Source organism: Salmo salar, chromosome 01 (genome assembly GCF_965601325.2).
Source record: "Salmo salar chromosome 01, fSalSal1, whole genome shotgun sequence".
Lineage (NCBI taxonomy): Eukaryota > Metazoa > Chordata > Actinopteri > Salmoniformes > Salmonidae > Salmo > Salmo salar.
The window spans coordinates 176,419,322-176,441,380 of NC_138291.1; the positions used below are offsets into that span (position 1 = coordinate 176,419,322).

Consider the following 22,059-nt stretch of genomic DNA (forward strand, 5'->3'; position numbering starts at 1 on the left):
CATGACTACATGGAACTCTATTCCACATCAAGTAACTGACAGAAGCAGTAAAATTAGATTTAGCTGCTTTGGCAGCAGCTAATGGGGATCCATAATAAATCAAATAAAAAAAATAAAAAAATTGAACGTTCTCTACAATGACATTGACCTGTCAGTGCTGTAGTGTACACATGTGACCAGAAGAGGCCACCACTATAACAAAGTATTTCTTAGCGCTGTTACAATCAATCATTGACATCCCTTACAGGTAAGTAAACGATGACCTATTCATTCCTATCTAATTACTGTCCTACCCTTGGTAAGAGAAGCTTAAGCAAACGTTATAAAAACAGAGTCCACAAATCAAAACCCTGGAAAAAGTGAACATTACAAAATTGCCTCTACTTTATCAGATCATGTCAAGGAAGTCAGTGTGTCAAACTTTCCTTACCTGAAGCCTTATGAAGAGAGGACGAGCATAGGCTGGTAGATCATTGAGGACGTGGTCAAATAGCTTCTTCCCGCTAAACTCACATTCAGGCCTCACGATGATGGCGGCCATTCCGGCTCTTCCCTCATTTCCTGTGAATACAATGGTGCCCCATTAGTCACTTTGCGTTACTCCAATTTCACCCCCTTTTATTACTGGTGGCTCATTCAAGATGGATGTGACAAAAGGCCATTCACTTCAGTTCTAGGCAAGGAGCACAGTGAGACCCATATGGCACACTACTCCTTCTATAGTGCACTACTTTTGACCAGGGCCTATAGGGTGGTGCACTATATAGGGAATTGGGTGCCATTTGGGACACAGACCATGACATATTCCACTGTGTGGCATGGTCTAATTGGAAACATTACATAAATCATTAAATCTCAAATGGGGACAATTATTCCGCAAACACAAGGTCTTTCATGCCACCACAGTGTGACTGCTGAAGCAGAAGCATAGCAATGGGATCGCTGTATTTTACTAAATGGAATCACACACAGACAGACACGTACACCACACATAGACACAAACATGTACACACACACACACACACACACACACAGAGACAGAACACCTGTACCTGGAATTTCCACCCCATAGACATTGGCCTCTTGGATAAAGTCCACCATTCCAAGCACCTCTGTCACTTCTGTTGTTGCCACATTTTCACCTTTCCATCTGAAAACATAAATCATCAAAAGAGGACTTTTGGACTTTTGTCTCTAAGAGTGAGTGAAAACAAGTCCCCTAAATGTGTCCCCTAAATTAACTGAAGTATTTTCCAAATTACCTCATTTGTCAGAAAGAGGCACACCCCCACACCCATATATTTGTATGATGAAGAACTGAGCAGTTATGAGCTATGTCATGACAGTATGTAAATCCAGTCATATTATGACATACAGTACTGTAATTCTGACAGAGTGATTTGATATCTTTACCATTTCATTCATCACACGTGTGCCATCAGTTGTCCTGCCTGTCTTAACTCAATGTGAAAGATGACGTCCACCTTCCCAGTGGGCAAAACTGGTTGAAGTTATATACTGTAATTTCAACGACAAAACTGTTTTGAAATCGCATAATTTCAACCATTTTTGCCCACTGGTTCACGAGGTGAGTTAACTATTACAATAACCCAGATAAAACATGATCATGTCATTTCAGATTCTCTACCTGAAAGTATCCCCCACTCTGTCCTTGAAACAGATAAAGTCTTCAGCATCTTCAGCCATGAGGTCTCCAGTGTTGAAGTACGCGTCTCCCTTCACGAACACGTTCCTCATCAACTTCTTCTCGGTCAGCTGTTTGCTCCCCGCGTAGCCAAAGAAGGGACTGGAGGCGCTAATCTTGGACAAGAGAAGGCCCGTCTCACCTAGGGAGAAGACACACAAAAGGGGAAGTCATTTCCACATTATGGGATAATAAAATCTACGATTGTAAATTGGAGTACAATTCAGTATACAACTGTGAGCAACTAATAAAAAAAAAAACGGTACTACTACATAATAATAACATTGTGTACTACTATTACTACTAGAGTTATTACCCTTGTTAACATGTTGACAGAAGCCCTGCCTGTTCTTCACCGGCTCATCTCGTACCATGTCATACCTTACCAGGTCATACTTGAAGATGAGCTGCAAGAAAAAAAATAAACATACAAAGGACTACATTATAATTCATTTGCGTTGTGGGCAATAGGGCATTAGTAAGATATATATATATATATATATATATATATATATATATATATATATATTTTGCTCAAAAAAATAAAGGGAACACTTAAACAACACAATGTAACTCCAAGTCAATCACACTTCTGTGAAATCAAACTGTCCACTTAGGAAGCAACACTGATTGACAATAAATTTCACATGCTGTTGTGCAAATGGAATAGACAACAGGTGGAAATTATAGGCAATTAGCAAGACACCCCCAATAAAGGAGTGGTTCTGCAGGTGGGGACCACAAACCACTTCTCAGTTCCTATGCTTCCTGGCTGATGTTTTGGTCACTTTTGAATGCTGGCGGTGCTTTCACTCTAGTGGTAGCATGAGACGGAGTCTACAACCCACACAAGTGGCTCAGGTAGTGCAGCTCATCCAGGATGGCACATCAATGCGTGCTGTGGCAAGAAGGTTTGCTGTGTCTGTCAGCGTAGTGTCCAGAGCATGGAGGCGCTACCAGGAGACAGGCCAGTACATCAGGAGACGTGGAGGAGGCCGTAGGAGGGCAACAACCCAGCAGCGGGACCGCTACCTCCGCCTTTGTGCAAGGAGGAGCAGGAGAAGCACTGCCAGAGCCCTGCAAAATGACCTCCAGCAGGCCACAAATGTGCATGTGTCTGCTCAAACGGTCAGAAACAGACTCCATGAGGGTGGTATGAGGGCCCGACGTCCACAGGTGGGGGTTGGCAAATTCGCCACTGGCGCCCTGTGCTCTTCACAGATTAAAGCAGGTTCACACTGAGCACGTGACAGACGTGACAGAGTCTGGAGACAGCGTGGAGAACGTTCTGCTGCCTGCAACATCCTCCAGCATGACCGGTTTGGTGGTGGGTCAGTCATGGTGTGGGGTGGCATTTCTTTGGCGGGCCGCACAGCCCTCCATGTGCTCGCCAGAGGTAGCCTGATTGCCATTAGGTACCGAGATGAGATCCTCAGACCCCTTGTGAGACCATATGCTGGTGCGGTTGGCCCTGGGTTCCTCCTAATGCTAGACCTCACGTGGCTGGAGTGTGTCAGCAGTTCCTGCTATGGACTGGCCACCCGTTCCCCAGACCTGAATCCAATTGAGCACATCTGGGACATCATGTTTCGCGCCATCCACCAACGCCACGTTGCACCACAGACTCTCCAGGAGTTGGCGGATGCTTTAGTCCAGGTCTGGGAGGAGATCCCTCAGGAGACCATCCGCCACCTCAGCAGGAGCATGCCCAGGCGTTGTAGGGAGGTCATACAGGCACGTGGAGGCCACACACACACACTACTGAGCCTCATTTTGACTTGTTTTAAGGACATTACATCAAAGTTGGATCAGCCTGTAGTGTGGTTTTCCACTTTAATTTTGAGTGTGACTCCAAATCCAGACCTCCATGGGTTGATAAATTGGATTTCCATTGATTATTTTTGTGTGATTTTGTTGTCAGCACATTCAACTATGTAAAGAAAAAAGTATTTAATAAGATTATTTCTTTCATTCAGATCTAGGATGTGTTGTTTAAGTGTTCCCTTTATTTATATATAAAAAATAACAGAAAGGGAAGATATAAATCCCTACTTTAATGGTTCAGAACGAAATGATTGGATAATAACCTGTTTAGAACAAACCCTAATAGGTTGAATGCATGATGTCATGTGACCAGAAACCCTTTGCTTAATGGCTTAAACATTTTATATAAAATGTGTTGTGGGAGCATACATTCCTATGAAACAGCAAAAATAAATAAATAAATTTAAAAAAATACCAAAATAAAAAATTATATATATACACATACCCTTGTGGAATTAAAAATAATCGCCACAAAGGGTATCAAATGCTCCCTTTCTTTTGATTTGTTCACCTCTTTCGATGTTCTACAAAATCTGATTGAATCAAGTATCTTCCTGTTGTTGCATGCCCTCTGCAATACTGTACTTCTGTTTTTGAAGCACATATGCACAAAAAACACCCACACAATGAATACCTTTCATTCCAGGGAGTCTGTACACACACACACACACAACTCCAGGCATGTTAGTTTCTTAAGCATTGAAAACCACTCTCACACACACCTTCCAACAATTCCTTCACATCACCCCTATTGCAATGTGTAGCCTATGGTATCAAATATGTGGATTAACCCATTGCATAACCTCTCCCCTGACTCAAATCCATAAACACCTTTGGTCAAAAAAAAAAATCAAAAAAATCACTTTGGCAGTGTAACGCAATGAATACTGCTAATTTTGGAGCTTTCCAAGAAATGTTTTCCAGTACTGTTAGAACGCGCGCTAGTTTAAATGGAAAGATTGGGTCTGGCACACAAAGCTACACTGTTTAGGGTTAGCAAAACAGGTTGGACTCTGCAACTTGTTTTTAGAGAAAACTCAAAACCAGACATTCATTCTCAGAAGACAGCAGCGTCCCAAATGGCACCCTATTCCCTACATAGCGCACTACTTTTGACCAGGGCAAATAGGGAAGTCTCCGAGGGATCAGTAAGCACAGAAATAGTAATTGAAAGAAGCAGAATAAACATGAATAAATGGGTAATACTTTTAGGGTAACACGTTATGCTGATGTACAGTTTATGAATGCATTACGTATGGGTTATGAATGCGTTAAAGTCCCTATGTAGGTACCCTTCTAATAAAAGGTTATGCATTAAAAACTTAACTTTAACAACAAAAAGAAGACATTCCGCAGTCACACATTCCACAGTAAGGGAGGATAAACAAAACTGTCAGCAAAACTAACATCATGTCACGTCTACTGCCGCTCGACGTTGCAAGTTTACTTATCATTACGCACACATGCCACTGTCGTTACGTGCACCTGCGCTTCATGAGACTCACCTGGACTCCATAACGGCAGGTAGCCTAGTGGTTAGAGCACTGGACTTGTAAACGAAAGGTTGCAAGATCGAATCCCCAAAGTGACAAGGTAAAAATCTGTTGTTCTGCCCCCTGAACAAGGCAGTTAACCCACTGTTCCTAGGTTGTCATTGAAAATAAGAATTTGTTCTTAACTGACTTGCCTGGTTAAATAAAGGATAAAATAATAATAATAACCTTCCTGATTTCCTCCCCTATATCTGTCGATCCCTTTGGTTCTTGCCCCAGGTGTTATTGATTCTGTGTTTCATGTCTGTACGCTACTCGTGTTTCTTGTTTTGTTCCATGTTTCATTCATTATTAAATTCACTCCCTGTACTTGCTTTCTGACTCCTAGCGTACTCGTTAGAAATCATTGTCTGTTTTGCAAATGGCACCCTATTCCTTACATAGTCCACCCCTTTTGACCAAGACCTACAGGGCTCTGGTCAAAAGTAGTGCACTATATAGGGAATAGGGTGCCATTTGGGACACACTACTTGTTTACATGTGTACTTAACTGAATTTAGACAGACTGTACCAATTAATAAAAAATAAAAAGCTGAAATGTCTTGAGTCATTAAGTATTCAACCTTCCTTTTTATGGCAAGCTTAAATAAGTTTAGGAGAATACTTATTGACAAGACATACCTGCTTTTCATTTTTAATAGATTTGTAAAAAATTTCAAAAAACATAATTCCACTTTCATATTATAGGGTATTGTGTGTAGGCCAGTGACAAAAAAAAATCTACATTTAATAAGTTAGACATTCAGGCAACAACAAAATGTGGATTAATGGGTGTGAATACTTTCTGAAGGCAATCTATATGTGCATTTGAACAGGGTATGGTAGTAGGTGCCAGACGCACCGGTTTGTTTCAAGAAATGCAACGCTGCTGGGTTTTTCATGCTCAACAGTTTCCCGAGTGTATCAAGAATGGTCCACCACCCAAAGGAGATCCAGCCAATTTGACACAACTGTGGGAAGCATTGGAGTCAACATGGGCCAGCATCCCTGTGGAACGCTTTTGACACCTTGTAGAGTCCATGCCCCGATAAATTGAAGCTGTTCTGAGGGCAAAAAGGGGTGCAACTCAATATTTTATTTATTTTACTTCACCTTTATTTAACCAGGTAGGCTAGTTGAGAACAAGTTCTCATTTGCAACTGCGACCTGGCCAAGATAAAGCGTAGCAATTCGACACACACAACAACACAGAGTTACACATGGAATAAACAAAAACATAGTCAATAATACAGTAGAACAAAACAAAAGAAAAAGTCTATATACAGTGAGTGCAAATGAGGTAAGTTAAGGCAATAAATAGGCCATGGTGGTGAAGTAATTACAATATAGCAATTAAACACTGGAATGGTAGATGTGCAGAAGATGAATGTGCAAGTAAAGATACTGGGGTGCAAAGGAGCAAGATAAATAAATACAGTATGGGGATGAGGTAGGTAGATAGATGGGTTGTTTACAGATGGGCTATGTACAGGTGCAGTGATCTGTGAGCTGCTCTGACAGCTGGTGCTTAAAGCTAGTGAGGGAGATATGAGTCTCCAGCTTCAGAGATTTTTGCAGTTCGTTCCAGTCATTGGCAGCAGAGAACTGGAAGGAAAGGCGGCCAAAGGAGGAATTGGCTTTGGGGGTGACCAGTGAGATAGACCTGCTGGAGCGCATGCTACGAGTGGGTGCTGCTATGGTGACCAGTGAGCTGAGATAAGGCGGGGCTTTACCTAGCAGAGACTTGTAGATGACCTGGAGCCAGTGGGTTTGGCGACGAGTATGAAGCGAGGGCCAACCAACGAGAGCGTACAGGTTGCAATGGTGGGTAGTGTATGGGGCTTTGGTGACAAAATGGATGACACAGTGATAGACTGCATTCAGTTTGTTGAGTAGAGTGTTGGAGGCTATTTTATAGATGACATCACCGAAGTCGAGGATCGGTAGGCTGGTCAGTTTTACGAGGGTGTGTTTGGCAGCATGAGTGAAGGATGCTTTGTTGCGATATAGGAAGCCGATTCTAGATTTAATTTTGGATTGGAGATGCTTAATGTGAGTCTGGAAGGAGAGTTTACAGTCTAACCAGACACCTAGGTATTTGTAGTTGTCCACGTATTCCAAGTCAGAGCCGTCCAGAGTAGTGATGCTGGACGGGCGAGCAGGTGCAGGCAGTGATCGATTGAATAGCATGCATTTAGTTTTACCTGCGTTTAAGAGCAGTTGGAGGCCACGGAAGGAGAGTTGTATGGCATTGAAGCTCGTCTGGAGGTTAGTTAACACAGTGTCCAAAAAGGGGCCAGAAGTATACAGAATGGTGTCGTCTGCGTAGAGGTGGATCAGAGAATCACCAGCAGCAAGAGCAACATCATTGACGTATACAGAGAAGAGAGTCGGCCCGAGAATTTAACCCTGTGGCACACCCATAGAGACTGCCAGAGGTCCGGACAACAGGCCCTCCGATTTGACACACTGAACTCTATCAGAGAAGTGTTTGGTAAACCAGGCGAGGCAATCATTTGAGAAACCAAGGCACTCGAGTCTGCCAATAAGAATGTGGTGATTGACAGAGTCGAAAGCCTTGGCCAGGTCGATGAATACGGCTGCACAGTAATGTCTCTTATCGATGGCGGTTATGATGACGTTTAGGACCTTGAGCGTGGCTGAGGCTCTGAAACCAGATTGCATAGTGGAGAAGGTACGGTGAGATTCGAAATGGTCGGTAATTTGTTTGTTAACTTGGCTTTCGAAGACCTTTGAAAGACAGGGTAGGATAGATATAGGTCTGTAGCAGTTTGGGTCTAGAGTGTCACCCCCTTTGAAGAGGGGGATGACCGCGGCAGCTTTCCAATCTTTGGGAATCTCAGATGATACGAAAGAGGTTGAACAGGCTAGTAATAGGGGTTGCAACAATCTCGGCAGATAATTTTAGAAAGCGAGGGTCCAGATTATCTAGCCCGGCTGATTTGTATGGGTTCAGATTTTGCAGCTCTTTCAGAACATCAGCTATCTGGATTTGGGTGAAGGAGAAATGGTGGGGGCTTTGGCGGGTGCCGGGCAGTTGACCGGGGTAGGGGTAGCCAGGTGGAAAGCATGGCCAGCCGTAGAGAAATGCTTATTGAAATTCTCAATTATAGTGGATTTATCAGTGGTAAGAGTGTTTCCTAGCCTCAGAGCAGTGGGCAGCTGGGAGGAGGTGCTCATATTCTCCATGGACTTTACAGTGTCCCAGAACTTTTTTGAGTTAGTACTACAGGATGCAAATTTCTGTTTGAAAAAGCTAGCCTTAGCTTTTCTATCTGCCTGTGTATATTTGTTCCTAACTTCCCTGAAAAGTTGCATATCACGGGGGCTATTCGATGCTAATGCAGAACGCCACAGGATGTTTTTGTGCTGGTCAAGGGCAGTCAGGTCTGGAGTGAACCAAGGACTATATCTATTCCTAGTTCTAAATGTTTTGAGTGGGGCATGCTTATTTAAGATGGTTAGGAAAGCACTTTTAAAGAATAGCCAGGCTTCATCTACTGACGGGATGAGGTCAATGTCATTCCAGGATACCCCGGCCAGGTCGATTAGAAAGGCCTGCTCGCAGAAGTGTTTTAGGGAGCGTTTGACAGTGATGAGAGATGGTCGTTTGGTCGCAGACCCATTACGGATGCAGGCAATGAGGCAGTGATCGCTGAGATCTTGATTGAAAACAGCAGAGGTGTATTTGGAGGGCGAGTTAGTTAGGATTGGAGGTACATTGGAGGTAAAGCTAGGCATTGAGTAATGATGGAGAGAGATATAGTCTGTAGAGACGTTTAAACCAGGTGATGCCATCGCATATGTAGGAGGTGGAACAACATGGTTGGTTAAGGCATATTGAGCATGGCTAGAGGCTCTACAGTGAAATAAGACAGTAATCACTAACCAGGACAGTAATGGACGAGGCATATTGATATTAGAGAGAGGCATGCGTAGCCAAGTGAACATATGGGTCCAGTGATTGGTTGGGCTGACTGGGGACACGGCGATTCAGACAGTTAGCAGGCCGGGGCTAAACAAGCAAGAGTATTTAGAAGTTGAGGTATAGGAAAAATATAAAAAAGATAAGCATTCACAAGCTGTTTAATAAATCACAGATGTATAGATACTAGACTAACTACAGCATTCACAAGCTGTTTGATAAATCACAGATGTATAGATACTAGACTAACTACAGCATTCACAAGCTGTTTGATAAATCACAATGTGTGCCGCCAACTGATATTTATCTTGTTTCGTAAACTTAAAAAGGTTTTGTAGGTTGGTTGGTTTCTGGGTCAAGAGGCTTGAGTAGTGAGACCAGCCTAAGAATAGTTCATTTAAGATTAAGGTAAGATTAATCCTAAGTACTCTTACCCCACTCTACTAGTGCTTATAATGACAGATGTACAGTGTGTGTGTGTGTGTGTGTGTGTGTGTGTGTGTGTGTGTGTGTGTGTGTGATATATATATATATATATATATATATATATATATATCATTTTGTGTTGGCATACAGCCCTTACTGTGTCAATGTGCAGGAGGGTACTTCAGCTGCCATGTTGTTTAAATCAGAGTACGTCAGAAAGTATGTTCCCGATTCTGGTGGCGTAGTCGGTTGAGCATTGGCCTACTAAGCATAGGATTGTCGGTTCAATCCCTGCTCTGGCCACCAACCCCCTCCTGACTTTAAAATAATAATTTAATAATAGGTTCCACCTCCACACACACACAAAATTACAAACTGAACATGTGCAAGGTGTGACATAAATATTACAATTGAAACAGCAAAAACTATGTAGGAGACTGGGAGTAAATATTCAATTGAAGTTATGTTTTCACAATGCTGGAGGTACAGTAGCTATACAGAACTGCTCAACTCAACTTGCATTGAATCTAAATGCGTATAGAAGATTCCTTTCTCGTCTCTGCAACATTACATTTACATTCAAACTCCAGCACTCTGCAGCATTGATCTCCTCTCCCTATAGGTTTTCTTTGTCACCTCAGATCCCCCCTGAGATGTAACAGTGATTACAATGCCTACCTAATGCAGCATTACTTAACCTATTCTTTATCAAGCTGGCTAGTCTTAGCAGTCTAAGAACACCCAGGTGAAGTTTTTTTTTTTTGTACTTTAAAGCTGAAATATGTAACTTTGTGGGACCCAACCAAATTCATATAGAATCTGAATTATAGATCTGTCATTCTCATTGAAAGTAAGTCTAAGAAGCAGTAGATCTGTTCGATTTCTATGCTTCCCGTTCATAAGTTTTGTTTTTACGTCTTTTACTTTCGGTTTTGTACGCCAGCTTCAAAACTGCAAAAAAAATACAATATTTGTGGTTATTGAAAATATATTTCACAGCGGTTTAGATGGTACAATGATTCTCTACACGATGTTTGCTTGTTTTGTCACATAAAACTGAAGTTAGGTGAACCATTAGAATTTTTGCAACCAGGAAATGGTGTAGCGATTTCTGTACCTTTAAGTCCTTGTCTACCCAGAGTTCTGCATTACGAGGACTTCAGTGGACTCACTGACCAGTAAAGATGGACAGTGCTAGTTAATCTATGTTATGTCTGGTAATCATTGTTATGTGATGTTTAATGGTTTAAAACAGTGGTACATAAGTCTATTACTTGAGGGCTGCAGTGTCTCTTGTTTCATGCTTTCGAATAAATAAAGTTACAGAAAGGCTTGAGAATCAATTTACCTGGTTTGGTTTGAAATAATTGAATTATTTGCAGACAGTGAAATAACAATGCCCTCCAATACCAGAATGGTCCATCCTTCATACTTTAAAGGAACACCTGATCCTCAGCTAAACTACATTGATTGTATTAATTCAATTCAGTTCAATTCAATCATGTCTTCAGTGATTACCTTGAAGGAAGGAAGGAAGGTAGGAAGGCTTTTCTTTTTGTATTTGAACTGAGCCCATGTTTCAGACAATACTGACTCCGCTCTCTCTCTCTACAGTGTGGAGGGGAGAGAGCATTAAGGGCGTGTAGGGAGAAGTCAGGCATGTTTTAAACTAATATGGCTCACCTCAGAGTAAACCCAGTAATCTTTGATCCTTGTTGGATGAGTGCCAGAAGCACAGCACACATTGGCACAGATAGTGTTTCTGTGGCGTGTGTCTGACACAGATACAGACAACAGACCAAAGATACGCACGTGCACACACACAAAAAACAGTGCGTTCTGGAAGTATTCAAACCCCTTGATTTCTTTCACATTTTATCATATTCTAAAATGAAATAAAAAAATCCTCAGCAATCTACACACAATACCCCATAATGACAAAGTGAAAACAGGTTTAGACATTTTGCAAATGTATTACAAATAAAACCTTTGCTAAGAGACTTGAAATTGAGCTCAGGTGGATCCTGTTTCCATTGATCATACTTGAAATGTTTCTACAACTTGGAGTTCACCTGTGGTAAATTCAATTGATTGGACATGATTTGGAAAGGCACACACTTGTCTAGACAAGGTCCCACAGTTGACAGTGCATGTCGGAGCAAAAACCAAGCTATGAGGTCGAAGGAATTGTCCGCAGAGCTCAGAGACAGGATTGTGTCGAGGCACAGATCTGGGGAAGGGTACCAAAACATTTCTACATCAGTGAAGGTCCCCAAGAGCACAGTGGCCTCCATTCTTAAATGGAAGAAGTTTTGAACCACCAAGACTCTCCCTAGAGCTGGCAACCCGGCCAAACTGAGCAAATGGGGGAGAAGGGCCTTAGGTAGGGAGGTGACCAAGATCCTGATGGTCGCGCTGACAGAGCTCCGGTGTTCCTCTGTGTAGATGGGAGAACCTTCCAGAAGGACAACCAACTCTGCAGCACTCCACCAATCAGGCCTTTATGGTAGAGTGGTCAGAAGGAAGCCCCTCCTTTGTAAACAGTACAGGACAGCCCGCTCAGAGTTTCCCGAAAGGCACCGAAAGGACTCTGATCATGAGAAAAGATTCTCTGGTCTGATGAAACCAAGCTTGAACTTTGGCCTGAATGCCAAGCGTCAAGGCTGGAGGTTGCAGCATCATGCTCTGGGGATGTTTTTCAGCGGCAGGGACTGGGAGACTAGTCAGGATCAAGGCAAAGAAGAACAGAGCAAAGTACAGAGATCCATGATGAAAACCTGCTCCAGAGCGCTCAGGAACTCAGACTGGGGTGAAAGTTCACCTTCCAACAGGACAATGACCCTAAGCACACAGCCAAGACAACGCATGAGTGGCTTCGGGACAAGTCTATCTCTGGAGAGACCTGAAAATAGCTGTGCAGCAACACTCCCCATCCAACTTGACAGAGCTTGAGAGGATCTGCAGAGAAAAATGGGAGAACCTCCACAAATACAGGTGTGCCAAGCTTGTAGCGTCATACCCAAGAAGACTCGAGGCTGTAATTGCAGCCAAAGCTGCTTCAACAAAGTACTGAGTAAAGGGTCTGAATACTTATGTTAATATGATTTAATTTTTTAAATCTTAATACATTAGCAAAAATGTCTATAAACCAGTTTTTGCTTTGTCATTATATGGTATTGTGTGTAGATTGATGAGAAAAAAACAATTTCATCCATTTTAGAATAAGGCTGTAACGTAACAAAAGTAAAGGGGTCTGAATACTTTCTGCACGCACACACACACACACTAACTTTTCATTATAGCGCTGGAGAAACACCTCATTCAGCTCATTGAGGGCATGATTACTGGACAAGCAGATTTTTTTAAATGTTTTATAATTAACCTTTATTTAACTAGGCAAGTCAGTTAAGAACAAATTCTTATTTACAATGATGGCCTACCCCAGCCAAAACCTAACCTGGACAATGCTGGGCCAATTGTGCGCCTCCCTATGGGACTCCCGATCACAGCCGGTTGTGATACAGCCTGGAATCGAACCAGGGTCTGTAGTGACACCTCTAGCATAGATGCAGGACTGGAGTTGGGAAAACCTGCCCTACAAAATGTGTACTGTAGGGGTTACTGGAGGACTGGAGTTGGGAAACACTGCCCTACATAATGTGTACTGTTGGGGTTACTGAAGGACTGGAGTTGGGAAACACCGCCCTACATAATGTGTACTGTAGGGGTTACTGGAGGACTGGAGTTGGGAAACACTGATTTACAACATCATTGAAATTGCATCGGGGCCAAATTAACTTTTAAAAATTACTTTCGGATTTAGAGACTACTCTTGTATTCTGGATCCAATGTTCAGTCCAGGCCAGTAATAATTACTTAGAACAATTAAGTAGTTCATTTTTTAAATTATATTTCTTTATTAAATGTTATATGATCTCTCTGTGTCTGACTAAGTGAGTTCCTACTAGGATGAATTCCATTGCATTCAATGCCCTTGTTCGGGACAGGTTTCAGTTAGTTTTTCAGTCTGTTTGTCCTATCATGTCAACTCGTCACTCATTGTCGTGCCAAATGTTTGGCTTCACAATAAGCAATGGAGTTTGGAAGAGCACAAACATATCTGGGACCATGCTAGCTCAAATCAGCAGATTGGGCTTATTTTACAAATTGTAACCAAAATCAGAAATGACAATTTATGATGCACAAGGCAACAGTAGACAAACACTAACAGATACTCTGTCAGGATATCAAGTGGGTTGCCATGTTGGGCTTGATAGCTTACACTGTAGACCACATTCACAAAAGCCACAATTGGTTTTCCATTTGACCCCATTGGGTTTCCAAATTGCGTGTATCAACATAGGCCAATGTCTCACGTTTGAGTCAGTGGCAGACTAAGGGCTGGTTTCCCAGACACAGATTAAGCCTAGTCCAGAACTAAATGAGATTCTCCATTGTAAGAGTTACTTCCTCCAGGACTAGCCTTAGTACGTGTCTGGGAAACGTGCCCCTAATGGGGGCCGATGTTGGGCATGATACAAATCAGTGTTTCCCCTAAGATCTTTTTCGACAGCAGTGGTGTGCTGCTGCAAAAAGCATAAAGGGGAAACACTGAAAATACATAGTTGTCCAGAATTAATTTGTTCCAACATAAGCCAGCTTTGAATTTCCATACAATGGGTTGCCAGGTTGGCGAATAACAATTTTTTGTAACCTCTCACCTTGTAGAAGAAGTTGGAGCGGCCCACAGCTCCGATCTTGCCGATGTGGTTCATGAAACACAGGTTGCCTTCTGTGGAGCCGTAGAGCTCGCACATGCGGATCTCGCCGAAGCGCCGGTGGAACTCCCGCCACACGTCCTGCCGGAGCCCGTTTCCCACACCCATGTGCACCTTGTGCTTCTTCTCCCCCTCAGCCTGATGGGAAATGGAGTCAACAGCATGTTAGATACAAGCAGAGCACTCCTCCATTTAGAACTAACACTGTAAATAAAATGGCAAGGTTGACAATAATATACAGTATATGGCTCAGTTGGTAGAGAATGGTGCTTGTTCGATTCCCACGGAGGACCAGTTTGAAAAAGTATGAAAAATGTATGCACTCACTACTGTAAGTCGCTCTGGATAAGACCATCTGCTAAATGACTGAAATGTAAAATAATACACATATCAAATTTTATTGGTCACATACACGTGTTTAGCAGATGTAGCGAAATGCTTGTGTTTCTAGCTCCGACAGTGCAGTAATATATAACAAGTAATATCTAACAATTTCACAACATATACCCAATACACAAATATGTAAATAACGTAATTAAGACTATATACACATATGGACGAGCGATTCAGAGCGGCAAAAACTAAGAGTAGGATAGTATAGAATCTGTATATACAGTTGAAGTCGAAAGTTTACATACACCTTAGCCAAATACATTTAAACTCAGTTGTTCACAATTCCTGACATTTAATCCTAGTAAAAATTCCCTGTCTTAGGTCAGTTAGGATCACCACTTTATTTTAAGAATGTGAAATGTCAGAATAATAGCAGAGAGAATGATTTATTTCAGCTTTTATTTCATCACATTCCCAGTGGGTCAGAAGTTTACATACACTCAATTAGTATTTGGTAGCATTGCCTTTAAATTGTTTAACTTGGGTCAAATGTTTTGGGTAGCCTTCCACAAGCTTCCCACAATAAGTTGGGTGAATTTTGTCCCATTCCTCCTGACAGAGCTGGTGTAACTGAGTCAGGTTTGTAGGCCTCCTTGCTCGCACACGCTTTTTCAGTTCTGCCCATAAATCTTCTATGGGATTGAGGTCAGGGCTTTGTGATGGCCACTCCAATACCTTGACTTTGTTGTCCTTAATACTTTTCCAACCTCATGATGGCATCTATTTTGTGAAGTGCACCAGTCCCTCCTGCAGCAAAGCACCCCCACAACATGATGCCGCCACCCCAGTGCTTCACGGTTGGGATGGGGTTCTTCGGCTTGCAAGCATCCCCCTTTTTCCTCCAAACATAACAGTGGTCATTATGGTCAAACAGTTCTATTTTTGTTTAATCAGACCAGAGAACATTTCTCCAAAAAGTACGATCTCTGTCCCCATGTGCAGTTGCAAACCGTAGTCTGGCTTTTTTATGGCGGTTTTGGAGCAGTGGCTTCTTCCTTGCTGAGCGGCCTTTCAGGTTGTCGATATAGGACTCATTTTACTGTGGATATAGATACTTTTGTACCTGTTCCTCCAGCATCTTCAGAAGGTCCTTTGCTGTTGTTCTGGGATTGATTTGCACTTTTCGCACCAAAGTACGTTCATCTCTAGGAGACAGAACACATCTCCTTCCTGAGCGGTATGACGGCTGCGTGGTCCCATGGTGTTTATACTTGCATACTATTGTTTGTACAGATGAACGTGGTACCTTCAGGCTTTTGCTCCCAAGGACAAACCAGACTTGTGGAGGTCTACAATTTTGTTTCTTAGGTCTTGGCTGATTTATTTTGATTTTCCCATGATGACAAGCAAAGAGGCACTAGGTTTGAAGGTAGGCCTTGAAATATATCCAAAGGTACACCTCCAATTGACTCAAATGATGTCAATTAGCCTATCAGAAGCTTCTAAAGCCATGACATAATTTGCTGGGATTTTCCAAGCTGTTTAAAGGCACAGTCAACTTAGTGTATGTAAACTTCTGACCCACTGGAATTGTGATACAGTGAATTATATGTGAAATAATCTGTCTGTAAACAACTGTTGGAAAAATGACTTGTGTCATGTACAAAGTAGATGTCCTAACCGACTTACCAAAACTATAGTTTGTTAACAAGAAATTTGTGGAGTGGTTGAAAAACAAGTTTTAATGACTCCAACCTAAGTGTATGTAAACTTCCGGCTTCAAATGAATGAGATGTGTAGCGCAAGATATGCAAACATTAAAGTGACTAGTGTTCCGTTTATTAAAGTGGCCAGTGATTTCAAGTCTATGGACACCAATCTAGCCTTTTTGTAGAAATTGCCTGTGAATATGAAGAATAATTGGTAATAACGTTACAAAATGCTTAAGGAATATTCTCAATACTTGAAGTCATCAATGTGGGTTTTTATTTAGCCGTGGTCTGTATTCCTTATACTGGCTCAGTTTTTATTTGTTGCCAGTCTCCTCTGGGATAAAGATTGTTTAAACGAGGAAGTCTGAGATTAACCGAGGTTAAATAAATGAAATAATACTGTGGTAACAAGTATTTCATTCAAGGAGGTCAGTTTTGGTGGGAAGAGAGCATGACTGAAATGGTTGAAAAAGACCAATGGCTCTGCAGTGAAGTTTGCCCTATGTACAGATATATATATTTTTTACATTCATTTAACTAGGCAAGTCAGTTAAGAACAAATTCTTATTTACAATGACGGCCTACATTCTAGGCAAAGTTGCAAAGAAAAAACATCTCAGACTGGCCAATAAAAAGAAAAGATTAAGATGGGCAAAAGAACACAGACACTGGACAGAGGAACTCTGCCTCGAAGGCCAGCATCCCGGAGTCGCCTCTTCACTGTTGACGTTGAGACTGCCGTTTTGTGGGTACTATTTAATGAAGCTGCCAGTTGAGGACTTGTGAGGTGTCTGTTTCTCAAACTAGACACTCAAATGTACTTTTCCTCTTGCTCAGTTGTGCACCGGGGCCTCCCATTCCTCTTTCTATTCTGGTTAGAGCCAGTTTGCACTGTTCTGTGAAGGGAGTAGTACACAGCGTTGTACGTGATCTTCAGTTTCTTGGCAATTTCTCGCATGGAATGCTCTGGCACCCCTATGGTGGAACAAGCTCCCTCACAACGCCAGGACAGCGGAGTCAATCACCACCTTCCGGAGACACCTGAAACCCCACCTCTTTAAAGGAATACCTAGGATAGGATAAAGTAATCCTTCTAATCCCCCCCCCCCCTAAAATATTTAGATGCACTATTGTAAAGTGGTTGTTCCACTGGATATCATAAGGTGAATGCACCAATTTGTAAGTCGCTCTGGATAAGAGCGTCTGCTAACCTGTTAGGGCTAGGGGGCAGTATTGACACGGCTGGATAAAAAACATACCCGATTTAATCTGGTTACCACTCCTACCCAGTAACTAGAATATGCATATACTTATTACATATGGATAGAAAACACCCTAAAGTTTCTAAAACTGTTTGAATGGTGTCTGAGTATAACAGAACTCAAATGGCAGGTCAAAACCTGAGAGATTCCTTTACAGGAAGTGGCCTGTCTGACCATTTCTTGAACTTCTTTTCCATCTCTATCTTTTACTAAGGATCTCTGCTCTAACGTGACACTTCCCACGTCTTCATAGGCTCTCAGAGCCCGGGAAAAAACAGAATGTCGTCATTCCAGCCCCAGGCTGAAACACATTATCGCCTTTCTCAAGTGGCCGATCAAGGGACTCTGGGCTTATGCGCGTGACCCCCGCCCCCGCCTTTGTGATTTTTTTCCTCTGTTTGCCGAAAAGGAGATTCCCTGTCGGAATATTATCGCTTTTCTACGAGAAAAATGGCGTAAAAATGGATTTTAAAACAGCGGTTGACATGCTTCGAAGTACGGTAATGGAATATTTAGAATTTTATTGTCACGAATTGCGCCATGCGCGCGACACTTCTTTACCATTTCGGATAGTGTCTGGAACGCACGAACATAACGCCGCTATTCGGATATAACGATGGATTATTTTGGACCAAACCAACATTTGTTATTGAAGTAGACGTCCTGGGAGTGCATTCTGACGAAGACAACAAAAGGTAATCAAACTTTTATAATAGTAAATATGATTATGGTGAGTGCTAAACTTGCCGGGTGTCTAAATAGCGAGCCCGTGATGCCTGGGCTATGTACTTAGAATATTGCAAAATGTGCTTTCACCAAAAAGCTATTTTAAAAATCGGACATATCGAGTGCATAGAGGAGGTCTGTATCTATAATTCTTAAAATAATTGTTATGCTTTTTGTGAACGTTTATCGTGAGTAATTTAGTAAAATGTTAGCGAATTCCCCGGAAGTATGCTAGTTCTGAACGTCACATGCTAATGTAAAAAGCTGGTTTTTGATATAAATATGAACTTGATTGAACAAAACATGCATGTATTGTATAACATAATGTCCTAGGGTTGTCATCTGATGAAGATCATCAAAGGTGAGTGCTGCATTTAGCTGTCTTCTGGGTTTTGGTGACATTATATGCTGGCTTGAAAAATGGGTGTCTGATTATTTCTGGCTTGGTACTCTGCTGACATAATCTAATGTTTTGCTTTCGTTGTAAAGCCTTTTTGAAATCGGACAGTGTGGTTAGATTAACGAGAGTCTTGTCTTTAAATAGCTGTAAAATAGTAATATGTTTGAGAAATTGAAGTAATAGGATTTTTAAGGTTTTGAAAATCGCGCCACAGGCTGCAAGTGGCTGTTACGCAAGCGTCCCACCTAGCCCATAGAGGCTAAATGACTTAAATGTAAATGACTGGCCTTCATTTCTCAGAACAAGAATAGACTGACGAGTTTCAGAAGAAAGGTCTTTGTTTCTGGACATTTTGAGCCTGTAATCCAACCCAACAAATGCTGATGCTCCGGATACTCAACTAGTCTAAAGAAGGCCAGTTTTATTGCTTCTTTAAATCAGCACAACAGTTTTCAGCTGTGCTAGCATAATTGCAAAAGGGTTATCTAATGATCAATTAGCCTTTTAAAATGATAAACTTGGATTAGCTAACACAACGTGCCATTGGAACACAGGAGTCATGGTTGCTGATAATGGGCCTCTGTACGCTTATGTAGATATTCCATATATATATATATATATATATATATATATATTTATTTTTAATCTGCCGTTTCCAGCTACAACAGTCATTTAAACATTAACAATGTCTACACTGTATTTCTGATCAATTTGATGTTTTAATGGACCAAAAAATTTGCTTTTCTTTCAAAAACAAGGAAATGTCTAAGTGACCCCAAACTTTTGAACAGTAGTGTATGTATGTATGTATGTATGTATGCATGCATGTATGTAACAGTATAGCTTCCGTCCCTCTCCTCACTCCAACCTGGGCTCGAACCAGGGACCCTCTGCACACATCAACAACTGACACCCCACGAAGCATCTTTACCCACCACTCCACAAAAGCCACGGCCCTTGCAGAGCAAGGGGAACTACTACTTCAAGGTCTCAGAGCAAGTGACGTCACCGATTGAAACGCTATTAGCGCGCACCACCGCTAACTAGCTAGCCATTTCACATCGGTTACATATGTGTGTACATTCTGAAGCTGGCTGTGTCACAGTGCTTTTCTAAAAGTGACATCTGCCCCCCATGTCTTAGACGTCCGCCCATGTTTGCTCATCCACTCACACATTCCGTTTTCCCAATAATTGCCGCCAGACTGGAGAAGCACAAGGACAGATTGAATAATATCATACTCGTCCATTCATATCTGTTTGGACCCCTTACAATGGCGAAAGAATGAGGCCTGCTCCTGGCCCTGCCATTCCATGCTTGAGCGTGCCTTGTGTGCTTTTTTTGTTTGTGGTTCATTTTCCTCTGTGCCGTTGTGAAATTGTCGTGAGATAGCGCTTTAGGTCACTATGGCCTCAAGGCCTGTGTGTACCGTATATACGGCCTGTGTGTATGCGTCAAGAGCACTTGTAATGAATGTTTGTGTGTGTGTGTGGATGCTTGCCTTGTGTGACAGTGTGTGTGTGTGCGTACTGAATGTGTCAACTTTTGTCCATCTGTGGGGAGGCCTGTGCCACTGCCAGCCTTCCACCCACGTGCATTAGGATGACAGAGGGAGAGAGATAAAGAGAAAGAGGGGACAAAGAGTTCTTTGAGCTCTGCACTCTCGTTCGGCCCGGTCAGCCAGGGTGGAACTATTCTATCCTGATAGGGAGGAGAGGGGAAACAGATACAGATTTGGAACACGGACAACCTAACAAAAGTCCCTGTTGTCCTATAGCCATGAAAACGCAACACAAATCGCTCACAATGTTTTCCGATCACTACTTTGTTCGGGGAGTAGCTGTGACCGAAAAGAACTTTCTCGCCTTGGAAAAGTATAATTATTGGAACAAATTGAATATTTTTTTTATATAACCAAATTCCTGTCAGCTTGTGATGCTAGTGCAGTGGGAGTTCAGGTAGGGAAGTTGGAGGGGGTTTGTGGTGATGGGAATTTCTCAGCAACAAATAAGATTTTCATAAAGACCAAATGATGATTAAGTCATTTGATGATACAATCAGTGGACTTGTTAGCCAGATGCCTTCAGAAAGTATTCACACCCGTTGACTTTCACATTTTGTTGTGTTACAGTCTGAATTTAAAATTGATTAAATTGAGATTGTGTCACTGGCCTACACACAATACCCCATAATGTCAAAAGAGAATTATGGTTTTAAAAATGTTTACAAATGAATTGTTATGGCAAGCCTGAATGTGTTCAGGAGTAAAACATTTCAACAAGTTACATAATAACATGGAATCACTATGTGCAATAAGTGTTTAACATGCCTCATCTCTGTAACCTACACATACAGTCGAGCAGTGAATTTCAAACAGACTCAACCACAAAGACCAGGGTGGTTTTCCAATGCCTCTCAAAGAAGGACACCTATTGATAGATGGGTAAAAATGTAAAAAAGCAGACATTGAATATCCCTTTGAGCATGATGAAGTTATTAATTACACTTTGGATGGTGTATCAATACACCTAGTCACTACAAAGATACAGGCGTCCTTCCTAACTCAGTTGCCGGAGAGGAAGGAAAGTGCTCAGGGATTTTACCAAGAGGCCAATGGTGACTTTCAAAAAGTTAAGAGTTTAACCTGTCTGGGCTAGGGGGCAGTATTTTCACGGCCGGATGAAAAACGTACCCAATTTAAACAGGTTACTGCTCTGGCCCAGAAACTAGAATATGCATTTTATTAGTAGATTTGGATAGAAAACACTCTGAAGTTTCTAAAACTGTTTGAATGGTGTCTGTGAGTATAACAGAACTCATATGGCAGGCAAAAACCTGAGAAAAATACAACCAGGAAATGAAAAATCTGGTGCCTGTAGGTTTTTTAAGTCATTGCCAATCGAACACACAGTGACTAAGGATTCATTTTGCACTTCCTAAGGCTTCTACTAGTTGTCAACAGTCTTTAGAAAGTTGTTTGAGGCATCTATGATGAACAGAGACCGAATGAGAAGGCTGGGAAGTTGGTGACCCAGGGAAGGATGTCAGTTCATTGGTGCGCATTCACACAAGAGGTAGCTCTGTTCCAAAACGTTTTTCAAGACACTGAAATGGCCCGGTTAGAATATTACTGAATCTTCACGTTCTAAAGGCCCTAAAGATTGATGTTTTACAACGTTTGACATGTTTGAACGAACATAAATAGATTTCTTTTTTGACTTTTCGTCGTGACATTTTCCTCGCGCGTCCAACATTTTGAGTAGCTGACTGAACGCGCAAACAACAGTTATTTGGACATAAATTATGAACTTTATCGAACAAAACAACATTTGTTGTGGACCTGGGATTCCTGGAAGTGCCTTCTGATGAAGATTATTAAAGTGAATATTTCTAATGCTATTTATGCATTTAGATG

The 22,059-nt window shown here is 41.9% G+C and overlaps 1 protein-coding gene across 2 annotated transcripts in view; it reads right to left on the reverse strand.

The window, feature by feature from the left end:
- The window catches only part of slc27a6 (solute carrier family 27 member 6), a 47,377-nt gene that overhangs the window by 6,829 nt on the left and 18,489 nt on the right, over positions 1-22,059 (reverse strand). For both annotated transcript variants that reach the window (XR_014379009.1, XM_045693823.2), the window contains exons 5-9: positions 14,155-14,349; positions 2,022-2,112; positions 1,649-1,847; positions 1,053-1,150; positions 431-561 (exon numbers count right to left, since the gene is read on the reverse strand). Coding sequence is in view for 1 of the 2 variants with exons in the window: in XM_045693823.2 (XP_045549779.1) it covers positions 431-561; positions 1,053-1,150; positions 1,649-1,847; positions 2,022-2,112; positions 14,155-14,349 (714 nt within the window). In the remaining variant the exon portion in view is untranslated. The remainder of the gene's footprint in view (positions 1-430; positions 562-1,052; positions 1,151-1,648; positions 1,848-2,021; positions 2,113-14,154; positions 14,350-22,059) is intronic.